The 20,019-nt window shown below is 36.4% G+C and overlaps 1 protein-coding gene across 1 annotated transcript in view; it reads left to right on the top strand.

Annotated features, from left to right (window-relative positions):
- ITGA1 (integrin subunit alpha 1) overlaps positions 1-20,019 on the top strand; it is a 172,953-nt gene that overhangs the window by 47,114 nt on the left and 105,820 nt on the right. Inside the window, exon 2 of the mRNA XM_010336618.3 lies at positions 13,336-13,447. Coding sequence (XP_010334920.3) covers positions 13,336-13,447 — 112 coding nt within the window. The remainder of the gene's footprint in view (positions 1-13,335; positions 13,448-20,019) is intronic.

Raw genomic sequence — 20,019 nt, 5'->3', positions numbered from 1 at the left:
CACATATTAAAGGGTGGCCATAACTTGGCATTCTGAGCCAGAGTAGTAATGAGATTAGAAAGGTCAATGAGCCTTCTTTTAATGGGTCTAAAATGCATTTAAAAAGTGGGAGAGCATTTATTGGGTGATGAGTTTACAGACGTGTGTGTGTGTGTATGTGTGTGTGTGTGTGTATTTTGATACGAGAAACCCTTCTGAGGAAATAGGTCATTAGATTACATTGATATCTCAAGGTGTTGTTTTGTTATTGTTACTGGTTTTATTGTTCTAATTTGTGCCCTTTTAAAGATTCCAATAATAACTTAAAAGCAAAGAGTTGCAAGAATACATGGAATGGTGAGAAATTATTGATATTAGAAAGTTTTATAAAATTGCAAGACGTAAGCAAAAATTGTCCAATGCACATTCTCATTTATCTGCATTTATCTTTCTATATCCTGTTGACCTTTGTTGGTAATTGTAGAAACTCCTTGGTGTTTCTTTCTTCCATCTTTATAGTTTCTTGATATCATTAGAAATCGATGTTCAGTCTGCCTCTTGCATGCTGACCAATCCTAAATTATGTGATGACCTATTTATTTTGCATCTTCCCTGAGTGCTTAATGTTCATGAACTAGAAATGTCCAGTAGAAAGTCAGTAAGTCTCACTTAATTTACTTAATATTTGTTAAATTTCTCCCAGAGTAAGGAATTATGAGTTCCTGGAACGGCACATGTGTCTCTTTCTTAAAGTAAATTTCAGTTCCATGGTGAGGATTATTTGCACATCTCTGAAGAGGCAGTGGTCCATCCAGAATAAATAGCACAAAGCTAATGCATAAAATAAGAAAGCGGACTGAGGACAAGTCCTGAAAAAGTTATGAAAAGAGGAAGGAACTAGTGAAAATTCTAGCAAGTCAGTATCTTTCCTGGTCAGTACATTTGTGTAAGCAAATTAAACTTTAACTAATCAGAGTGCCAATTTGATTTCCAAAATCTTTTTTTTATTTTTTTATTTTTGCCCTTGGGAGTTGAGTCTCAGTGATGTAACCAGAATATGAATGTGAGATGACAGCTCCCATAACAAATCACCCTTGGCCAGATTTCCGCCATTTGGTTGTGCACCTCACCTACCTCTGAAGTTAGCACATCTCCACCTTTTCCTACTTGTGCCATCTCAAATCTGCTGCTGCTAGCCCATTCCTTGTTCTCAATGTGGCTGAAAGTATTAAGATTTTAGAGAATAGGAAATGGGTAAAGATAATAAAGATCATTCAATCAAGCTCTTCTATTTTGTGCTTTTTTCTTCTCCAGGAAGCAAGAATGGCACTGTGATTTCATTGTTGAAATAGTTAATAGGGGAAATTTTTAATAAAAAGTCCTAGAGAAGTATCCTGTTAATACATCTTCAAATGTGTAATGATAATTATTAGGGGAAAATTTAAAAGCACTTTTATCATGAAATACTTGAAGCAAACAAGAAAATTATGAGGAACAATATATCAAATACCAATGTGCCCTCTACCCAGCTTTGCAAAATCTAAACATTTTTCTGTAATTGTTTGTTTTTCATAAGAAATAAAACTTTATTAGGATTTTTGAGAAAGTCCAATAAAGAACAAACCTCTTCCTCACTTGAGGTCAGAACCAATTGGGAAATGACAAAGAATCAGACCGATGAATCAGCATGGCTGATGAATGAAATTCACGCTGCTGAATCCCAGACGAGGCTGTCTACACTCTAGCACCAGCTGAGAGCCTAACACTGGACAAACAAAGCAAAGCATTTTCTTTCCGTAGGCAGGCTCACTTCTAAAAGAAAATGAGAGAGAGGATGGGGCTCCCCGTATAGTGTCTCCTTCCAGACTTGCCAATCAGTTAAGTGTGAAAGAAGAGCGGGTTGAGAAACAGCCTAGAAGAATTACAGCTGGTGAAGCACTCACCACATGGAAGGAAACGTCAGAAGTGGAAAGTCAGCATTTCCCCCTAAAAATATATAAAGTTAAAGCCATAGTTTTATTTCCTTTTAGACTCTATTTTTTTTCCCCTTCCCTTATGCAGACATAGACTCTACCCTGAATTTTAAGATCCTTATATACAACAACTGCTTAGTCACAAGTGTTGTGATGCTAAGTATCAGAATGCTTCCATTTAAGGGAAATATTGGCTGCTGGTTCTTGGGATATCGATGATAACATCTGTATTTACTTCAGTTTCAAGATACTCTTGTAGACTAATGGAAAGAATGTAAAAGATGATGCTACTAGATAGGAATAGAGTTTGGATCCAAGGATGTTACCGCCCAACTAAAGTTCTAACTGCTGAAAGATCATCCTGGTCCTAGCAACAGCAATTATAACTAAGAAAACAAAGTTTAGAGTTATCTCAGAACAGAAAAGAAAGCATCAAAAAGTTATCTCTTTCCTCTGAAACAAAAACAAGCATTCTAGTGACCCTTGCCTTCTGAAATATTTCAACATTCCAGGCTACTGAGGCTTTTCTTCATTTCTTATAAACAAACTTCAATGTCCTTTAAAATGCTTTCTGATTTATTTTCTAAGCGTTTTCAGGTGAATAACAAATTACATTCATTTGGCTTATTTTCTCTTCATAAACTGGGTAAGTTCTTAGTTGAGCAGAGGAACCAAAAACCTTCTAAATGAAGGAAATGTTTGGTAGTGAATGATATAATGGGAAATTGCTATAATAAGTAGCTAGGAAGGGAGAGAAATTATACGGAATCATTTTAGTTTAAGGGGCAGTATATGATTAGGGGCAGTACTGAAACATTGAGAAAAATAGCCTTTACATACCATAGAAAAATCAATAATGGCATCTCTGGAATACGGAATTGCTAGTTAAAGCTACTAGGTGACTGTAGGATGGACAATTTGTTTCTATAAATTTTGGGGTTTGGTTGAGGCACACTCAGAGTGTGCATAGCATTTCATTTTATTAGCTTCATGGAGGCCTTAGTTTATTCATGTTAATGATTGACCACTTGTGTGTTAAACCAGAAAGTATTTAGATAGTCGAATTCCATCAAAAAAGAAACGTTATGAATCTGTATACTTTGCCTCCTATTTCTGAGAAATATGATATATTTAAAAAGAAAAGATCAAGGAAAACTAAACCTAACACCTTTTTAAGGCCCATAGCAAAATAGAACATAGGTAGACCTCATTTTATGTTTTGATTATGTCCTGAAAATCGTGTATAAAAGTTTAAACATTTGTAGAAGTCTAGGCATGCTCCACTTTTGAAAGATTGTGGTAGATGACTTAAAATGCTAGTAATTATTTTCCAGTCTAAATAATCACAACATTGAGTCAGGGTGCAGTGACTCATGCCTGTAATCCTAGCACTTCAGGAGGCCAGGGCAGGAAGATTTCTTGAGCCCGGGAGGTCAAAACCAGTCTAGGCAACATGATGAGCACTTTTATCTTTTTCTGTATAAAAAAATACAAAAATTAGCCAGGCATGGTGGCATGTGCCTGTGGACATAGCTACTTGGGAGTAGCTAAGAATTCTTTTCTGAAGTAAAAGAATTCACCTGAGCTGGGGAGGTCGAGGCTGCAGTGAGTGGTGATTGCAACATTGTATCCTAGCTGGGTAACTGAGTGAGGCCCTGTCTCAGAGGAAAAAAAAAAAAGTCACAACATAATTTAATAGATTTTTTCATATGTTGGAATGTCACTGAGGAATACCTGTTATATGTTATAGGCGATACCATAATGCATATGAATGATCATATTTCTAAAAAAACTTTATGCTTTGACTCCTAAATTTCAATAATCTAAATAAATGCTTTGAGATATATTTGAAAATGTTCCTTTTTTCATTTTATTTCTCTTTTGTTTTAATTTACATCTAAGGGTTTTCACTAAACGATTTTAGCTTCAAACTCCAAATTGTACTATTAGGGAGAGGGAGAAAAGCTTTTGACTCTTCTATACTCTTTGGACATTAGGTAACTGGGTACTGTTTTTGCACATTTTTAGGATGTCATTGGTTCAATCTCAGGGTCAAGTCTTACGCACCTATCTTATGTACTCTGTCCATTGATGTCTTAAAAGAAAGAACCTGAATAAAAATTTGTACTTTTATTAGCAGGTTCTTTTAAATGAATTTATTAATTCATATATAATTTCTTCTCAGTAAGATATATGAGCTGGCAACACATTGCCAGTCCTAAGGTTATTTTTATTAGTATGTACAACAGGTAGTTTCATGGGTCAGGAAAGCAGAAATAGTATACAAGGTTAAAGACATGATTTCCAATTCTCTAATTTCCACTGGCATTATTAACCATATAAATGAACAAAAAAGAAATAGGATAACTCCCTGTCCCAAGGTGAAGCAAAGAAAGTAAGTGAAGTAGTAACTGTGTCTCCTGTTTAACCCTCACACTTGCATGTGTGTATACCTTCAAAAGCTCACATCCAAGTAATCCAGAAAAATTAGCCTGTTACATAGCATAGGAGACTCCACAATGGAATCTCTTAGTGCCTAAAATGTGTAATTGCCAGTTAAGTCTAGCAGGTAATTTAAAATTCATTTATTTTACAGTATATACTACCTCTTTGCTTTACTCACCCTCAGAAATACCTGCTGTGTATACTAACAAAAATCTCTTTATAACTGGCCAGGTTTTATGGAGAAAAATCATATGTAAATTATTAAAATTTATTGGAAAGTTTCCACTAATAAAGGTACTACTTTTATACAGATTCTTATACATGTGAAGGCTTCCAATATCATATTTCTGGGTAAATACTTGAATAGGATGCCACCCTGCCTTGTTTTGAAGTGTAATACGCCTTCCTGTATGCAGCACTCCACAGTGCGCAGTCATGGAAATTAGTGAGTTCAGTGCTCAGGATGCCAGGGCAGCTGGAGAACAGAGTTCTGTGCTCATATGGCTTATACAAACACACAAGTTGTGTTTCCCACAGTGGGATCCAGGGACCCCTGAGGTTCTGCAGCTTTTTTATTTGGTAAAACATAGATCCGAAAGATGATGCTGACGTGGTGAAGGGGGTTGGGTTCTGAGACTGTTTATGAGTTTTAGAGATCAAGAGTAGGTCTGAGAGGAGCTGGCAAAGCAGGCAATTATTTGTGGTGGGAGGATATGGGGAAAGAGCAGATGTCTGTAGATACTACAAAAGGAAAATAAACACCGTGAAAGAACAAACTTATGTAGAAAAATTTTAAAGGGAGATTTTTTTAACAAAGGATGTTTGGGAAACATTCTAGGAGTTTAGTATTCTGGGTAGCACTTATAAAAAGGGACACATTCTTACAGCCAGAATGACCTTTATACTAAAAGTATTTTTTTTTATTTCTTCCATTCCATCCCATTTAACAAACTTGTATTAAACAGCTCCTTTGTGCCAAGAACCAGACTTCCTTGCCTCCTTTCCACCAGACAGACACAGATACACACATATACGCACACTCACTTTGAAGTTCAAATACCATTTGTAATAACTGGAAGGCCACAGGACTTTAGCACTAAAAGTCAAAACAATGCACTCACTATGGCAAGCTGAAGTTAAAAAGCAGCTTCCCAGGATGAAACTTGGAAAATGCTTGAATACTGAGGGGTTTATTTGGATTGGCTTTTCTAAACTTGCTGATGGAGGTAGCTATCTTGCTGACATATTACATCATTTCTGATGGAAGAATCCTGGTAAGATTTATTGAGCCAGATTTTCTTCTTACATTAACTGGATTGGGAAGTTGCAGTTGTTTGAAGGAGACGCTGAGTTGCATATAGTATTTTTTGCATTTTCTGTATTAGCGATGATGGTGTCATTTCCAAATGCTTGTGTTGATTCTGTACACATTGGTCAAGGCCCTGTAATTATTTGTCATATTTTAATTCTCTTTGTTTCCCATATCTTTGCCACTAGAGGTTTTTGGCTCCTCCTTCTCAAGATTATAATGCTATAAAGATGCTAATTTCAATTTCAAGCCAACTGGAATAATGTAGTACTATAGAGGTTTTGGATAGAGTTTTTGGATTCGATTATACTTGGAGTCAAATTTTATCTTTTACAGCAACCATATATATCAAAACTGAGATCAAACTCTCTTAGCCTATTAAGAATAATAAAACTGATTCAAATTTCTGACCCGTAAGACGAATATTATAAAGTTGTTATACATTAAGGAAAAGGGGTCCCAACTTTCACAAACTCTTATTATTAAAATGTTTTTCTTCCAACCCTCTGTATTGCCTCAAAATGGAATATATTTCACCTGAATTTAAGGAGATAAAAGTAAATTTGGAATTATAGAAACTACTTAATATGTCATCTTTTAGTTATAGTGAAAATATATGACTTTAGGAGTTTATACCATATGAACAAGGGAGAATTAACTCTTTCCACCAGGAGGCTTTGGCACAAGAGGTAAGAGCTACCAAGAATGTACCAGGGCTCAGGCTTGGGAAATGCAGGGGCCTCTCTAGGTCTTTGTTGTACAGCTCACACTGTCTAGATATGCTTTCTGATTCTCAGGTGATTCAGGTCTGTGAATTCATTAGTAGGACATTAACACACTAGAAAGAGTCACTGCAGGGCCACCATGTCCTTGTAATAGACTTGCAACAATTAAAGTAGGTTAGAGGGGAGAAAATTTTCACTAGAGTGAACGGAAGCCCAACTTGTTATTGGCTCAGATCGTAAGTGGTATCTCAGATATGCCCACGTTTTGAGGAACTCAGATGAGAATCCAAGAGCTCTAACTGAGTGAACTGGTGTCATCGGCAGTCCTCCTCCCTGGCTAGCTCTTCCACTCGGGAAGCCTGACACCCTCATCTCAGATTTTCTTTATGTGTGTCATTGCAGCCAAGTTTAGAACCAGGAAATTTTCTATGAAAATGAGTCAATGAATCTGCTGTCTGATCCCCATTGATGTAACATCTGCATCGTGTTTCAAGATACAGTCATCAATATGAGGGAGAATTTCTCTTTTGAAAGAAAAATCAACTCTTTGGATTTTACCTGTAAAATCAGTTAGCTCATTTCTTGATCATTCTCTTTTGCTAAATGTATAATTTGTATTTCTCACAGCAATTAATACCTGAAAGTTATTTGTAAGCTCATTTTAAATATGATGAACTAAGGTTCATAGAGGTAAAATCACTTGCCATTTTGTTTTCAGGAGCATAATTTTTTGCCCTCCCTCCCTCCCTCCCTTGCTTCCTTTTTTCCTTCCTTCCTTTTTTTTTTTCAGATGGAATCTCACTCTGTTGCCCAGGCTGGAGCACAGTGGCATGATCTCAGCTCACTGCAACTTCTGCCTCCCAGTTTCAAGTGATTCTCCTGCCTCAGCCCCCTGAGTAGCTGGGACTACAGGTGTGCACCACTGTGCCCCGCTAATTTTTTTGTATTTTTAGCAGAGATGGGGTTTCACCATGTTGACCAGGCTGGTCTTGAACTCCTGAGCTCAGGTGATCTGCCTGCCTTGGCCTCCCAAAGTGCTGGGGTTACAGGCATAAGCCACCTTGCCTGGCCTAACATCATCTTTCTATGACTGTATTTCCATGGCCAACCATATATTCAATCCAGAGTAAAGACTTGGTTTATATTTGTGGAGTAGTGGAATATATGAATGAATAAATAAATAATATAGATGAAAGTATTAGTTCATATATCTCTAGGGATCACAATATTTCTATACCACCAAGAAATTTGCCCTAAAAACCATTAATTCACTGTAAAAACATAATTATTATTATGTCTTATCTTAATCTTATGTCATTATTTCATTCTTTATATTAAAAATAATACAAATAATGTTACTTGTATGATTTCTCCTATTTCTTCTTACATTAATTGTATTGGGAAGTTCCAGTTGTTTGAAGGAGACACTGAGTTGGATATATTATTTTTACATCAAATATAAATTGGATAAACGTATGTAGGAAGTTAATGAAATGAAGCAATAGCATTTTAATACATCTCTCTTTTCACCATTTGACTCCTTCTTGCCTTAGCTTAGAATTTGTAATATTCAGAGTTGCATTAGTTGTCAAATATTCCCATCTGGATATTCCCGGATTGGGATTTCTGGGCTGCCTCGGTCCAAAGACCGACTTCCTTTATTAAGAAGCAAGCAACTAAACAGGCTACCGTAACACTTCTTGGAACTCAGGGATGTGCACAGGAGGGTGGCTTCCTTCAGTCTGTCAATGGCCTCTGTCACCTCCATTTATCCTTTTTCTGCCAAGTCCTTTTCTCAAATCCTCCAGAGCTACAAGACGATTGAGAGCCATCCTGAGTCATTTGAGGATTGTTGCGAGCTGGGTTGTTATTTTTATTTTTATTAATCAGACCAACTCAATAGCATCCTGGTTACAGAAATCCTATGATTTGGCCTCATAAGATCAATGTTGAAATCTTGCTTCTGTCATTAATGCAGCCTGGCTTTTGGCAAATCACTCAATCTCTCTGGGCTTCAGCTTCCTAACATACAAAAAGAGGGGAATGTCTGCTGTTCTGCGTAACCTCTACAGATTATTGAATAGCTGACTATCATTACTGTTAGTAATATCATAGTTTAAAATGTTTGTAAGCAGAAAGCACTGCAGAACTGTAGGTTTCTTCTCCCTCTCTCTCATTTAGTTTTCTGACATATCAAATTCCATCCTGGGGTAAAGAAATTACTCAAAATTTCTTTTTATAAGAGATACCCTTCAACACCAGCAATTTCACCTTTCTATTTTGCCTTTAACCCTTACATATATAGCATATATGACCATATTTGAATGGGAGCAAGTCTTCATTTTGTTCTACCTAAACCTGTAAGTTCTAGCTGAAGTCCTTCAAGAAACTAGATCTGGAGCTCTGTGGCCAGGACTTCTGTCTTTACCCAGCCTTTCCATTCATTCCCCAAATCCCTTCCAGCCCATTGCTAGCGTAGAAAAGTCTCCTTCCCAGGTTCACCTCTCACGAGATGTAGTTATGCGGACTAACATGTGGCTGTCTTCTAAGCTCATCCTCATATCACTTTTTACTAGCCCTTTCTAGTTTTAGGCCTAAGATGTAAAAATTGAATTAATATGAATAGTGGTTACTTCTTTGGACTTGGAATCCTAGGGAAATGTGGGCACGTTTCTCTGCCTTCCAGAACTTTCTTATTCTCATTTTGAGAATGACGATAATAATGGTATTTAATTATGGAGTTGCTGGCAAATTAAATGAGAGTAGTACATGGTCAGTACACAATATAGTTATTATTTCTAAGGGGAAAAATTACTGGTTTTCAATTGCTGGTACATGTGAAATCAGAATTTACTTTTGAACTCTCACTATGTTTATTTCCCATTATTTTTAGTATTTTTTTCTATATTGGCTCTGTAGCCACCTCAGTGTTTTGCTTTTTTTGAGGGTGTGGAGGGGGAGGCTTGGTTGTGAATAAGTACAATTTTACTTACTTCTGGTACATACCGTTCCGAGATGACTTAGTATAACAAAATGCACACTAAACTAAAAGTTGTGAAAAGCTGCTTATATTGTTTACTCATTCCTTTAAATCAAAAGAACTACACGTAATCTGTTTTTTAATGTCATCTCCTGTTCTTCAGGCTCGTTGGTGCCTCAGAAAACATAAAAGAGCCTGAATTACAATCACTTTGGGCAAATTGCCTGTAGAATTCCAAGGACAGGAAATGAAAAAAGAAGTACACACCCCCGGACATTCCACACGACATGTAGAATAAATAAGCAGGCCCCAAAAGGAAACCAAAACTGCCTGGTCTTATGTTGAGGAGAGGGTACCACAAATGGCTTTTGGAGAAAATGTACTAAAGATGATGACATGCTAAAAAAAATCTTTCAAGGGGGGTAAAATTGACCCTGATTAAAGAGGATCCCTTTCCCCTTTTCTCTACAGCACAGTGAGTATTTTTAATTTAGGTAACTTCCATGAAAAAGAAGTACCACATAACAGAGCTGTGATTCTCAAACCTTAATAGGAATGGCTGCCCTGGGGATCTCGTGGAAGTGTAGGTACTGATTCAGGGAATCTGGATAGGACCAGAGGTTCTGAATTATTCACAAGCTCCCAGGCAACACAGATGCTGCTGGTTTCTGAGCCATGGCTGGTTTTCAGTCATCTTCTTCAACAAAATAATTGGTGGTGGTGTTCTGGTCTTTATCTGTGGAAGAGTGGTTTTCAACTGGGGACAATTTTGGACTCAAGGGAATTTGGCTGTTTCTGGAGATTTTTGATTATGACAATTCATGAAGTGCTATTGGCTTCATGTGGGTAGGAGCCAAGGATGCTGCTAAACACCCTACAGTATACAGGACAGCCCCTCATCACAAAGAATTTTCTGACTCAAATGTGAATTGTACCAAAGTTGAGAAACTCTGCTGCAGAAGTATTATTTTATGCATTTCTTATATCAAAAATACTTTGTTGAAATTTTTCAAAAAATAAATACACAAAACCTATGAGCAAAGAATAGGAGCATATACTACAGTCATGCATCTACTAGCAATCGGGATATGTCCTGGGAATTGTGTCCTTAGGCAATTTCATCATTGTACAAACATCATAGAGTTTATTTACACAAATCTAGATGGTAGAGCTGAGTATACAGCTAGGCTATATGATATCACCTATGGCTTCTAGGCTGCAGACCTCTATAGAATGTTACTATACTATATACTGTAGGCCACTGAAACACAATGGCAGCTAGGTGTGGTGGCTCACACCTGTAATCTCGGCACTTTGGGAAGCCAAGGCAGGTAGATCACTTGAGGCCAGGAGTTTAAGTCCAGCCTGGCCAACATGGCAAAACTCTGTCTCTACTAAAAATACAAAAAATCAGTCAGGCATGGTAGCAGGCACCTATAATCCCAACTACTTGGGAAGCTGAGACATGAGAAGGTACATTCAGAGATGGCTAAATTCAGTCTCCTTTGTTAAAACCACCATATAGCCACATAGATCCTGAAAAATTCTCTTTCCTAGTCTTATAAATTGTGAGTGGATTAAATTACTCTAATGTTTTAACCCTTGCTCACTATGACCTTTTTCATAAAGATACTTTAAATCCACACTTCTCTAATTTATAATCTTTAAGTTTTGGCAATATTAGTAACTGCTTTTTCCTTGAAGAATAAATTCATCAAAGAAACAAAAAAGGATACATCTGTATTTCTATTTGTAAAGTCTTTCTTGACTTCCCCTACCTAGAAGTAATCTTTAAACTTCTAAAACCTCCTTTCTTATTTTTTAAGAAAAGTCTCATGGAGATCATTATTAAATACAATATAGTTATCTATGTGATATTTTTTCCTCCCAGATTGAAAAATTCCTAAAAGCAATGACTGTCTTACTAAGCTTTTTAAATCCTTTATCAAAATCTAGCACAACTTCTTGTACACAGGTGGGCAATAGCATATTTGCAGACTGACAGATAACACATTGAAGGAAGAAGTATGCCAGCTGTAGTTAAAGATGAACTGGCAACTATTTCATCTTAGTTAAAGAAGACTTTATGGAGATATAAATTTTCAACTAAGATTTTTAAGAGGAGAAAGAGATGAGATTTGGCAGTGAAAAGAAAATGTGTACCTAGAATTTGGGAGGGTCTCTGCAAGTATTAAGACACAGCTTGGGACAAATATGGTTGCAAGATCATGAAGAGATTTGTCTAGCTGGCATGAAGGAAGTAGAAAAAGAATAGAATGAATTGCACAAGTCCTTTTATATACATTTCCTGTTCATTCTTCAAGGATGATAGAGAACAGCTGGTTAACATCTTCTGCATAATAGTCTTCCATACATTTGAAGACAGTTTTAAATGCTGCTTACTCTCTAAACTACAGTCATGCACTGCATAATGGCGTTTCAGCTAATGACAAACTGCATACACAATGGTGGTGTCATAAGATTATAATACAATCGCTTTAGTATACCTTTTCTGTGTTTAGATATGTTTAAACACACTAATACTTGACTTTTTTTTTTCTTTTTTAAGGCTGAGTCTTGCCCAGGCTGGAGTGCAGTGGTGCAATCTCTGTTCACTGCCACCTCTGTCTCCCGGCTTCAAGCTATTCTCATGTATATGAGAGTATATATTTAAAGTATATTTATGAAAAAGTTCATAGTGAGCAAGGGTTAAAATATTAGAGTAATTTTTGAGACAGTCTTTCTCTGTCGCCCAGGCTGGAGTGCAGTGGCACGATTTTGGCTCACTGCAACTTCTACCTCCTAGGTTCAAGCGATATTCCTGCCTCAGCCTCCCAAGTAGCTGGGACTACAGGTGCCCACCACCACACCTGGTCAATTTTTGTATTTTAATAGAGATGGGGTTTCACCCTGTTGGCTATGCTAGTCTCAAACTCCTGATCTTGAGTGATCCACCCACCTCTCTGGGTGGGATTACTGGCATGAGCCACCTTGCCTGGCCCCCTGGAAAGAATTCTTAATTACATCTAGGAGATGAATATTTTGGAACTTCACAAGTATACTTTAAAAACTAGTACAAAAGCAGGAATTTGGCACCATCCAATTTGAGGAGGTGATTCTAGAACTTCTTTAGGAGGCAGTCTCACTTACTAAGAGTTTCTACTACCTGTACTATGAGAAAATTAAAGAGAATCAGCCCTCATCAAATACGTAGTATGTGCCAGGCATTGGGTAAACCCTTAAGATATATCATGTGAGTTAGTCTGGATAAAAAGCCCTGAGTTTACCAACACCAACATTATAAGGAGGCTTCAGAGAATTAGTATAAGTTTCCATCCAAAATTTGATTAAGGAAGGGAAACAAAGCAAATCTTCAGGCCTGCGTTGGAAGCCATCTCTGGGTGGAGACCGCCAGCTTGCCTTTTCCTTTCAAAGCAACAAGGAGAACATCTATTCTTATAAGGCTTTACATGGTGATATATGCATCCTCTGTAGCTGAATGGGAAAATGAACTGTTCAGAGTTCCTTGGTGGCCGTGGTTTTCTGCAGGGCTCACTGCTGGAAAACTATCTGCAACTGTATTAGTCATATATGAATCAGTTTCTGCTGCTCTTTTCCACATATTCTGAAATCTGCAGCTCTAGGAATGGTGCAGATATTAAATTAGTATGGATTTTTTTTAATGTTAATACTTGTGTTCTTTAAAGTTATTATGTTGATTTACAGTTAGTAATACAGTTAAGAATGGAGACTTTCCTTGGGTTTTCATACTTAGAGCTTCATTGTTTTTTGTTTTTGTTTTTGTTTAATAGGAACACAGCTTTTGACAGTAACCTTAACAATGCCTTCTGTAATTCAAAACATGATGGAATCTTAGTTAACTTTATGTAACTGGATTTTGGTTTTCTCCTAAAATTGTTCTAGGCTTCTGCGTATCATTCAATGTTGATGTGAAAAATTCAATGACTTTCAGCGGCCCAGTGGAAGACATGTTTGGATATACTGTTCAACAGTATGAAAACGAAGAAGGAAAATGGTAAGCCAGTGGGTTTTGTTGTTGTTATTATTTTACAAGGTAATGGGAAATATTATTTGACTACAATTTGTTTTATGAATGAATCTTTAACAGAATGAATTATTTATGGTAAAAAATGCCGTCTAGTCATTTGGCAATGGAAACTAACTTAAAGTAAAAAAAGAAACATTCCTTGGCAATATTAGAGGAAACCATAGTGATTTCTGTTGATGCCTGGATTAACCTCAAGGAAGGTCTGGATCCAAAAAAGCTATTGTTTCATAATTATGTTCTTTTAGCAAGAATTCTTTAATTGTTCTCATTTCAGAGTAGCTTAAATGCACCTGTCTGAAATTCAGTAGGAAGGATTCCGAGGCAAAAATGAGATGGTGCTTTGAAAGTGTTAATATCACTTCTATAATTTGCGGCTTTACTGACCTACTGAGTTTGGGCTAATGTTTATAGTGAACTTTATCGGGTTTCTTGCATCTACCTTCAAACCCTTTAATATTGGCTAAGTTCATTGTAGATACGATTTTTAAAGTATATTTAACTTGTTGAAAATTATATAGACTGAATATTAGAGCTCTTTTGCTTAATATTCAATAGAATTTTTAATAAATGCAGTTATTGCTTAATTGAACATTACAGAAAAAATGAGCAGGAGTTAGTTAAACTTTAGTTTAATAACTTAAACTAAACAAGCCTATTTTTCTAGTAGCTATAATAATAAGCAAAAAGAGATCTATATCCATTTAAATAACAAGGATCTATGAATCACTATGATTATTTCACTAGTAAAAATATGTGGATTTTCTGCATTTTGTTTTATTTTTTAGACTTGGTTAATATGATAATGCCCTAAAGATTATAAAAAGTAATGAATTTTCACTTTTTTTAAAGTATATGATTGTATGCTAGGTAGAATTTGTTGAGATACTTCACTCTTTTTTTCTCCTTACAAATATCTCAGATGACAAACTGAATGCTAGATGCTAAGTGTTAATGTTCCCTTTCCCTCCCTCCTATACTCTCCACCCATCCCATCACTCAGCTTTTAAGGTTAAATGGGTTAAGCCCTCCCTCTAGACACCAACTTTTTTCTTTTAGAAATTATACCTGCATTTCAGGTACCTCTGGGAGAATAATGGTGAGTAGACCAACTGGTCAGACTTTGTGCATAAACTATAATAAACAGAAATGCAGGACATGCTATTCTTAGAAAGCTTAACTTCACGTAAACACATAAAAGTTAATTTTCATTAATTACTAACAGTTACATACATTTTAAAGAGTAATATAGTAAATAGCAAGCTTTAAGACTTAAACTACCTACTTAAAATTAAGTGTCCCTTTAAAGGATAAATATTGTTAAAAATATTTTACAAAATTCTCATTTTCAATTTCTAATATGAGAAAAACCTGTAAGTTTTGTTTCTCATCCAGTCCTGTCTCTCTGAGTTTAGGAAAGTTTGATGTCAGAAGTCCTTAATTATATAAATGAACCTTAGTAGAATGAAAAGGGGTTCATATTCCTTCTTAGAAACTTTAGTGCTCCCATTTGGTCTGTTTCTCATTGTAAGAGCCTATCCTATTGTGAGATTTCCACCTTTAAATTCTACAGTCCCTCCTTTCAAGGCACCAGAAGTCAAAGCAGTGGAAAATTGAGAAATCAGGCCCAAATGAAGCCATGATATCATGAGAAATGTCCTTTCTAAGGTAATTCTGTCTTTGTAGAAGGTTAAGGTATGGATGAGGAAAAAGAAAGACAGCTCACATCGGGAAAGGAACAAAAGAGTGCATAGATTGGATAGTGAGAGTAAGGTTGCAAAAAGAATGTTGCCAGTGGTCTGTTTGAAAGAATCTACACTGGACTAGACTTTAGGCAGACCATTCAGAATTCAACATACATCTGTAAGGTAATATTAATAAGATGTTACCCTTTTTGAGATCAGGGACTATGCCTTATATCTTGGTTTACCCATGAAACTGAGCTGAATTCTCTGAAAAGGTTTGTTGGTGGGTTAGACTTCTTTTATTTAGCCATAGCATAAACATGAGTCAGTCAATCAACAAGTATTTATGTAATACATTTTATGTATCTGGCATTATGCTAACTTCCATGGGAAGTGTTTACATATAAAACAAATACAAAAACTTTAACCTAGTCAAGGAGATACATGAAATGCTTAGGAATAGAGAATACTGCCAACAACCAGTGCAGAAGAGATTATAAATTCAACGGAATTTCAATTTATAGTCATCTACACAGAAGATGACTCTTGGTTCTTGACCTAAGTCTTGCAAGATGACTTAACTTTCAATATGAGAAGAAAAAATGTCACTCCAAGCTTGGGAAACCACAAGAGCAAGGGCACAGACTTGAGAATAAGTGAGCATGTTGGTAAGTAAACAGCTCTCACATTGGGATGAAAGAAGAGGAAAGGATGATGGCAGATCTTGAAAGACAAACACAGGAGCTTGTACCTAAGATGAGACGTTGAGAAGCCATTCTAAGTTGTTATTTTATGAAACTTCATTTGGAAAGTTACGTATAAATTGGATTGGAAAATGCAGAGCCTGAAAACTAGAAAATATACAGACAATCAAGCACTATAATACTTAAGGGATGAGTCTTCAGGCTATATTAGGGGCAACTGTAAGAAAAAAGAAAGGTGTGTTCAAAACAAATCAACATGAATCAGTAAGTCTTGGTGGAAGTTTGGAAATGGTAAATAAAGGTGTAGAAGAGGTCAGACAGACTCCAAAATTTCTGTACTGGCTCATTGGGAAATGGATAGTCATTGACAGAGAAAGGGAAATCCATTTATCAGGAAGTGGATGAGTCTGTTTTTAAATGGCTTGAGTTCAAGGTGATTTCCAGATAGTTGGAAACCTCAAAATGGAATGCAGGTAAGAAGGAGAAGTCAATGTGGTAGCGGAAATGCCTAGAAAGCAAGGATTGGCTTTGCAGCCTGCTTACATTCCTGGGCACTACCCCATGTCTAGCATGAGGCCTTATATATAATATGCACTCAATCATTACTTGTTGGCTGAACCACTAAATCTAGTTTAACGTCCTGTTACTGTCAATTAAAAAAAAAAAAACAGCTGCATAAAACATAAAGTTAAAAGTCACTCTCCTAGGGGAATGCAACTACTTAGGACCTGAGCTGAAATGGATTTCATCTCTACACTCAGCCTGGTGCCTTTTTATTTATTGGAACTATATTTAAAAGTAAGTGTTATTAAAAACTCTGTGGTAGGTACCAGATGTTACATATTAATATGTGTGTGAGTTTTCAAGCATTTGAATGTAGTTGGGATCAGAAACCTAAATCTCACATTGGTATTTAATATTTACAAAGATTTTATGGAAAAGTTGTGAAAAAATCAGAGCAACCCAAAAGATGTGGGCAATTGAATTTAAAAGTAAGCAAATTACAAATACTTAAATTTCCAAACTTTTAAGGATAACATGGTAGCAGCATATTGTTCTAAAGAGATCCAGGATGAAGTAATGCAAAATAAACTGTAGAAACACGTTTAGATGTTCTGTAATTGTCTATAAAATCAGATAGATTGCAGACTTACTATAAGAAATGCACTACAGAATAATTGACATATTTGGGGGAACACGCATTTTGTTATTTAATTATCTCTAGAGGTAGGCACCTTTATAAGTAATAATTACAGCTCATGTTTTAGAATTTCATAATCTCAGTTTAAAAAAAAAATTATCCTGACCCATCTTACATCATGGCTATAGTATGCCTATAGAAGGAGCACACATTGGCCCATGACAAGTACAGTCTGTGTATTTGAAAAGCATAGCTTTAATTCTTTAGAAAGAAGTACAAGTTAACAGAGAAAGCAGGCTTATGTCCTCTTTACTGTTCAGAAGTTTGCTGTGAAGTACAGTTTACATCTGGCTCAGAAACCACATGCTTTCTCAGTAGCAGAACACATCATACATCTGATTAAGATCAGCCATTGTTCATTATGTTTAGCATGAGCTGAAGCATCCAAGTAATTGCAATGTGGTTCAGAAGAATTCAGAAAGAACATAATTGCCTTCATAATTTTGCTTTGAGGAAAAGAAATTCAAACACGCTCAGCACAGCACAAGCCTTCCAGATTTTCACATTTAGTAAACATCAGCATGGCCAGGTCTCAGCTGAATGGGAAAATGTGAGAAGTCAGTTTGGGGCTTTCCACTCTAATCTGTTGCTGCTTTGCTTCATTCCTTCCAGCATGTGTGCCTACCCTTTTTTTTTGTTTTTTTGTTTTTTTGTTTTTTTTGAGACGAAGTCTTGCTCTGTAATCTAGGCTGGAGTGCAGTGGGATGATCATGGCTCACTACAATCTTCGCCTTCTGAGCTCAAGCAATTCTCCTGCCTCAGACTCCTGAGTAGCTGGGATTACAGGCGCATGCCACCACACCTGGCTAATTTTTGTATTTTTAGTAGAGACAGGGTTTCACCATGTTGGTCAGGCTGGTCTTGAACTCCTGACCTCGTGATCCACTCATGCTGGCCTCCCAAAATGCTGGGATACGAGTGTAAGCCACCGCACCCAGCTGTGCCTACCCTTTTTATTTTCTCTTCAAGCAATCTTTCCTGGGGACTTCAGTGACTTCAGTGGGCCTGTCTGATCTCAAGGTAGATTTTTAAGATCCACCGTTGCCAACCTTCAACTCAATTTTTATCAATTATCAAAGACCTCATGCCTTTTCCTTAGAAGACCCTGCTTTATTCCAGATTTAGGGTGCCAATGGCTCATGTGATTGATGCCCTATTTCCAATATGTCTGTGCTGTAAAAGAAAAAATAATCCCTGCTCTCTTCCCTGGGGAGGAGAGACATTTTAAAGGTTCACACAATTTTCTGTTATGGATTTTAATATGCTTATTTCACATTGCTTATAATGCCTTTCAAAGTTGACATTTCCTCTTTGCTAAACTTGTCATTTCTTTGGCTCCCTTCATTTCTACCCCTCCACCTTTTATGAACAAATCACTGTGGCCGATGGGGTCACCGTGTAAGTTCCGTTCTCTAAGATGAACAAATGCTTATTCCATTTATTTAAAAAAGAAATTGGCGAGCAGAGTTCCCTTGGCACTCTGAGAGTGACTTTGGCTTGATCTATGTATTAGACAAGGCAGAGTTAGGTGAAAATGATGTTAATAAAATAATGTAAATATGAGACACTCTTCTCCAGGAAGCTATCTTTTACAGTGGGGAAAAGAAACATAAATATAAAACAGAGACATCAGACACCAGCTACTCTTCTAATAAATATAATAATGGGCATAATAACAAGAATGATTATTGTGAATAGCAAATATTTCTGCTTACCAAGTATTATCATAATTTTTCCTTATTCATGGGGAAAAGATGTTTCTCTCACTTTAATGATCCTTGGATTTATCAGATGTTTCTCCAGAAATCATAATGACGTCCAGAACATTTTCTAATCTTCTTAGTCTGCATATAAGTCATTACAAAAATACCATATAAAATGTAAGATCTAATAGAAATAAAATGTAATAAGTTAAAACCAACTTGCACTAATAGTAATAGTTTATAAAACAATGTGTCTGGGTCTTCCCATTGGCCCTGTGGGATTGGGTGGATATCATTGTTATCATCTGTATTTTCTAGACAGGAAACCGAGACAGAAAATGAATGAACAAAGGGTTAAAATAGCAAGTATGTCACAGTGTCAGGACATGAAACGTCAGCCTTCTGACTTTTCAGCCAATTCTCTCCCTCTAGCAACAAGGATTCTCTAGCTCTTTGACCTAGAGAAATACCCCTGGTGTCATTCAAAGGCACATATAGCATTCTGCTTAAGCAGAATTTCTATCCTCTAAATTGGAAAAAAAGATTTTACAATCCAGACCTCTTGGCTGGTCACAAAAGTATAAATTCCCAGGCTGCCTTACTCAGAGTCTCAAATACTTGACACAGTCATTAATTAATTCATTCAATAGATATTTATTGAATGCCTACTTTGTGCTTGACACTAATAGGGGCACTAAGGATGTATTCATGGACAAAATAGAAAAACAAATCCCTACTATTGTATAGTTTATATTCTACTGGGGAATAGAGAACAAATATTAAATAATGAACTTAATAAACAGGTAGGTTATATCATATGCCAGAATAGGATCAGTGTTGTGAGAAAAAAACTGAGCAAGATAATGGATTGAGAATACTGGAGATTCCTGAAATTCTGTAAACTCTATGCTGATACTTTTCTAGGATCTTGTTATTTTGATGCAGCTTGAGAAAAGTTAGGCTCACTTAGGATTAAAGTGGTAAGATACATATACTTCCAAGCTTGTTGTTAAAAGTTTCATGTTTGTTTTCATGGAAAACAGATACCAGGAAAATACACAAAATTAGTGGTCCTGTAATTGCTAACCTAGTCTTTACAATTTTTCCCAACTCCCAAACTCCCTGTCTCAATCCAGGGCTCCTATGTTCTACCACTCTCTGAGTTCTCACTCCACAGCCTTTACTTAGAATATGCAATAGGCCGTGGCTGAGATTTCTGTATCAGGTCAGTTTCCAATTACCACCATGC

Source organism: Saimiri boliviensis, chromosome 1 (genome assembly GCF_048565385.1).
Source record: "Saimiri boliviensis isolate mSaiBol1 chromosome 1, mSaiBol1.pri, whole genome shotgun sequence".
Taxonomy (NCBI): Eukaryota; Metazoa; Chordata; class Mammalia; order Primates; family Cebidae; genus Saimiri; species Saimiri boliviensis.
Note: the sequence above shows the minus strand (reverse complement) of the source record. Positions and strands in the feature narration are given on the sequence as shown.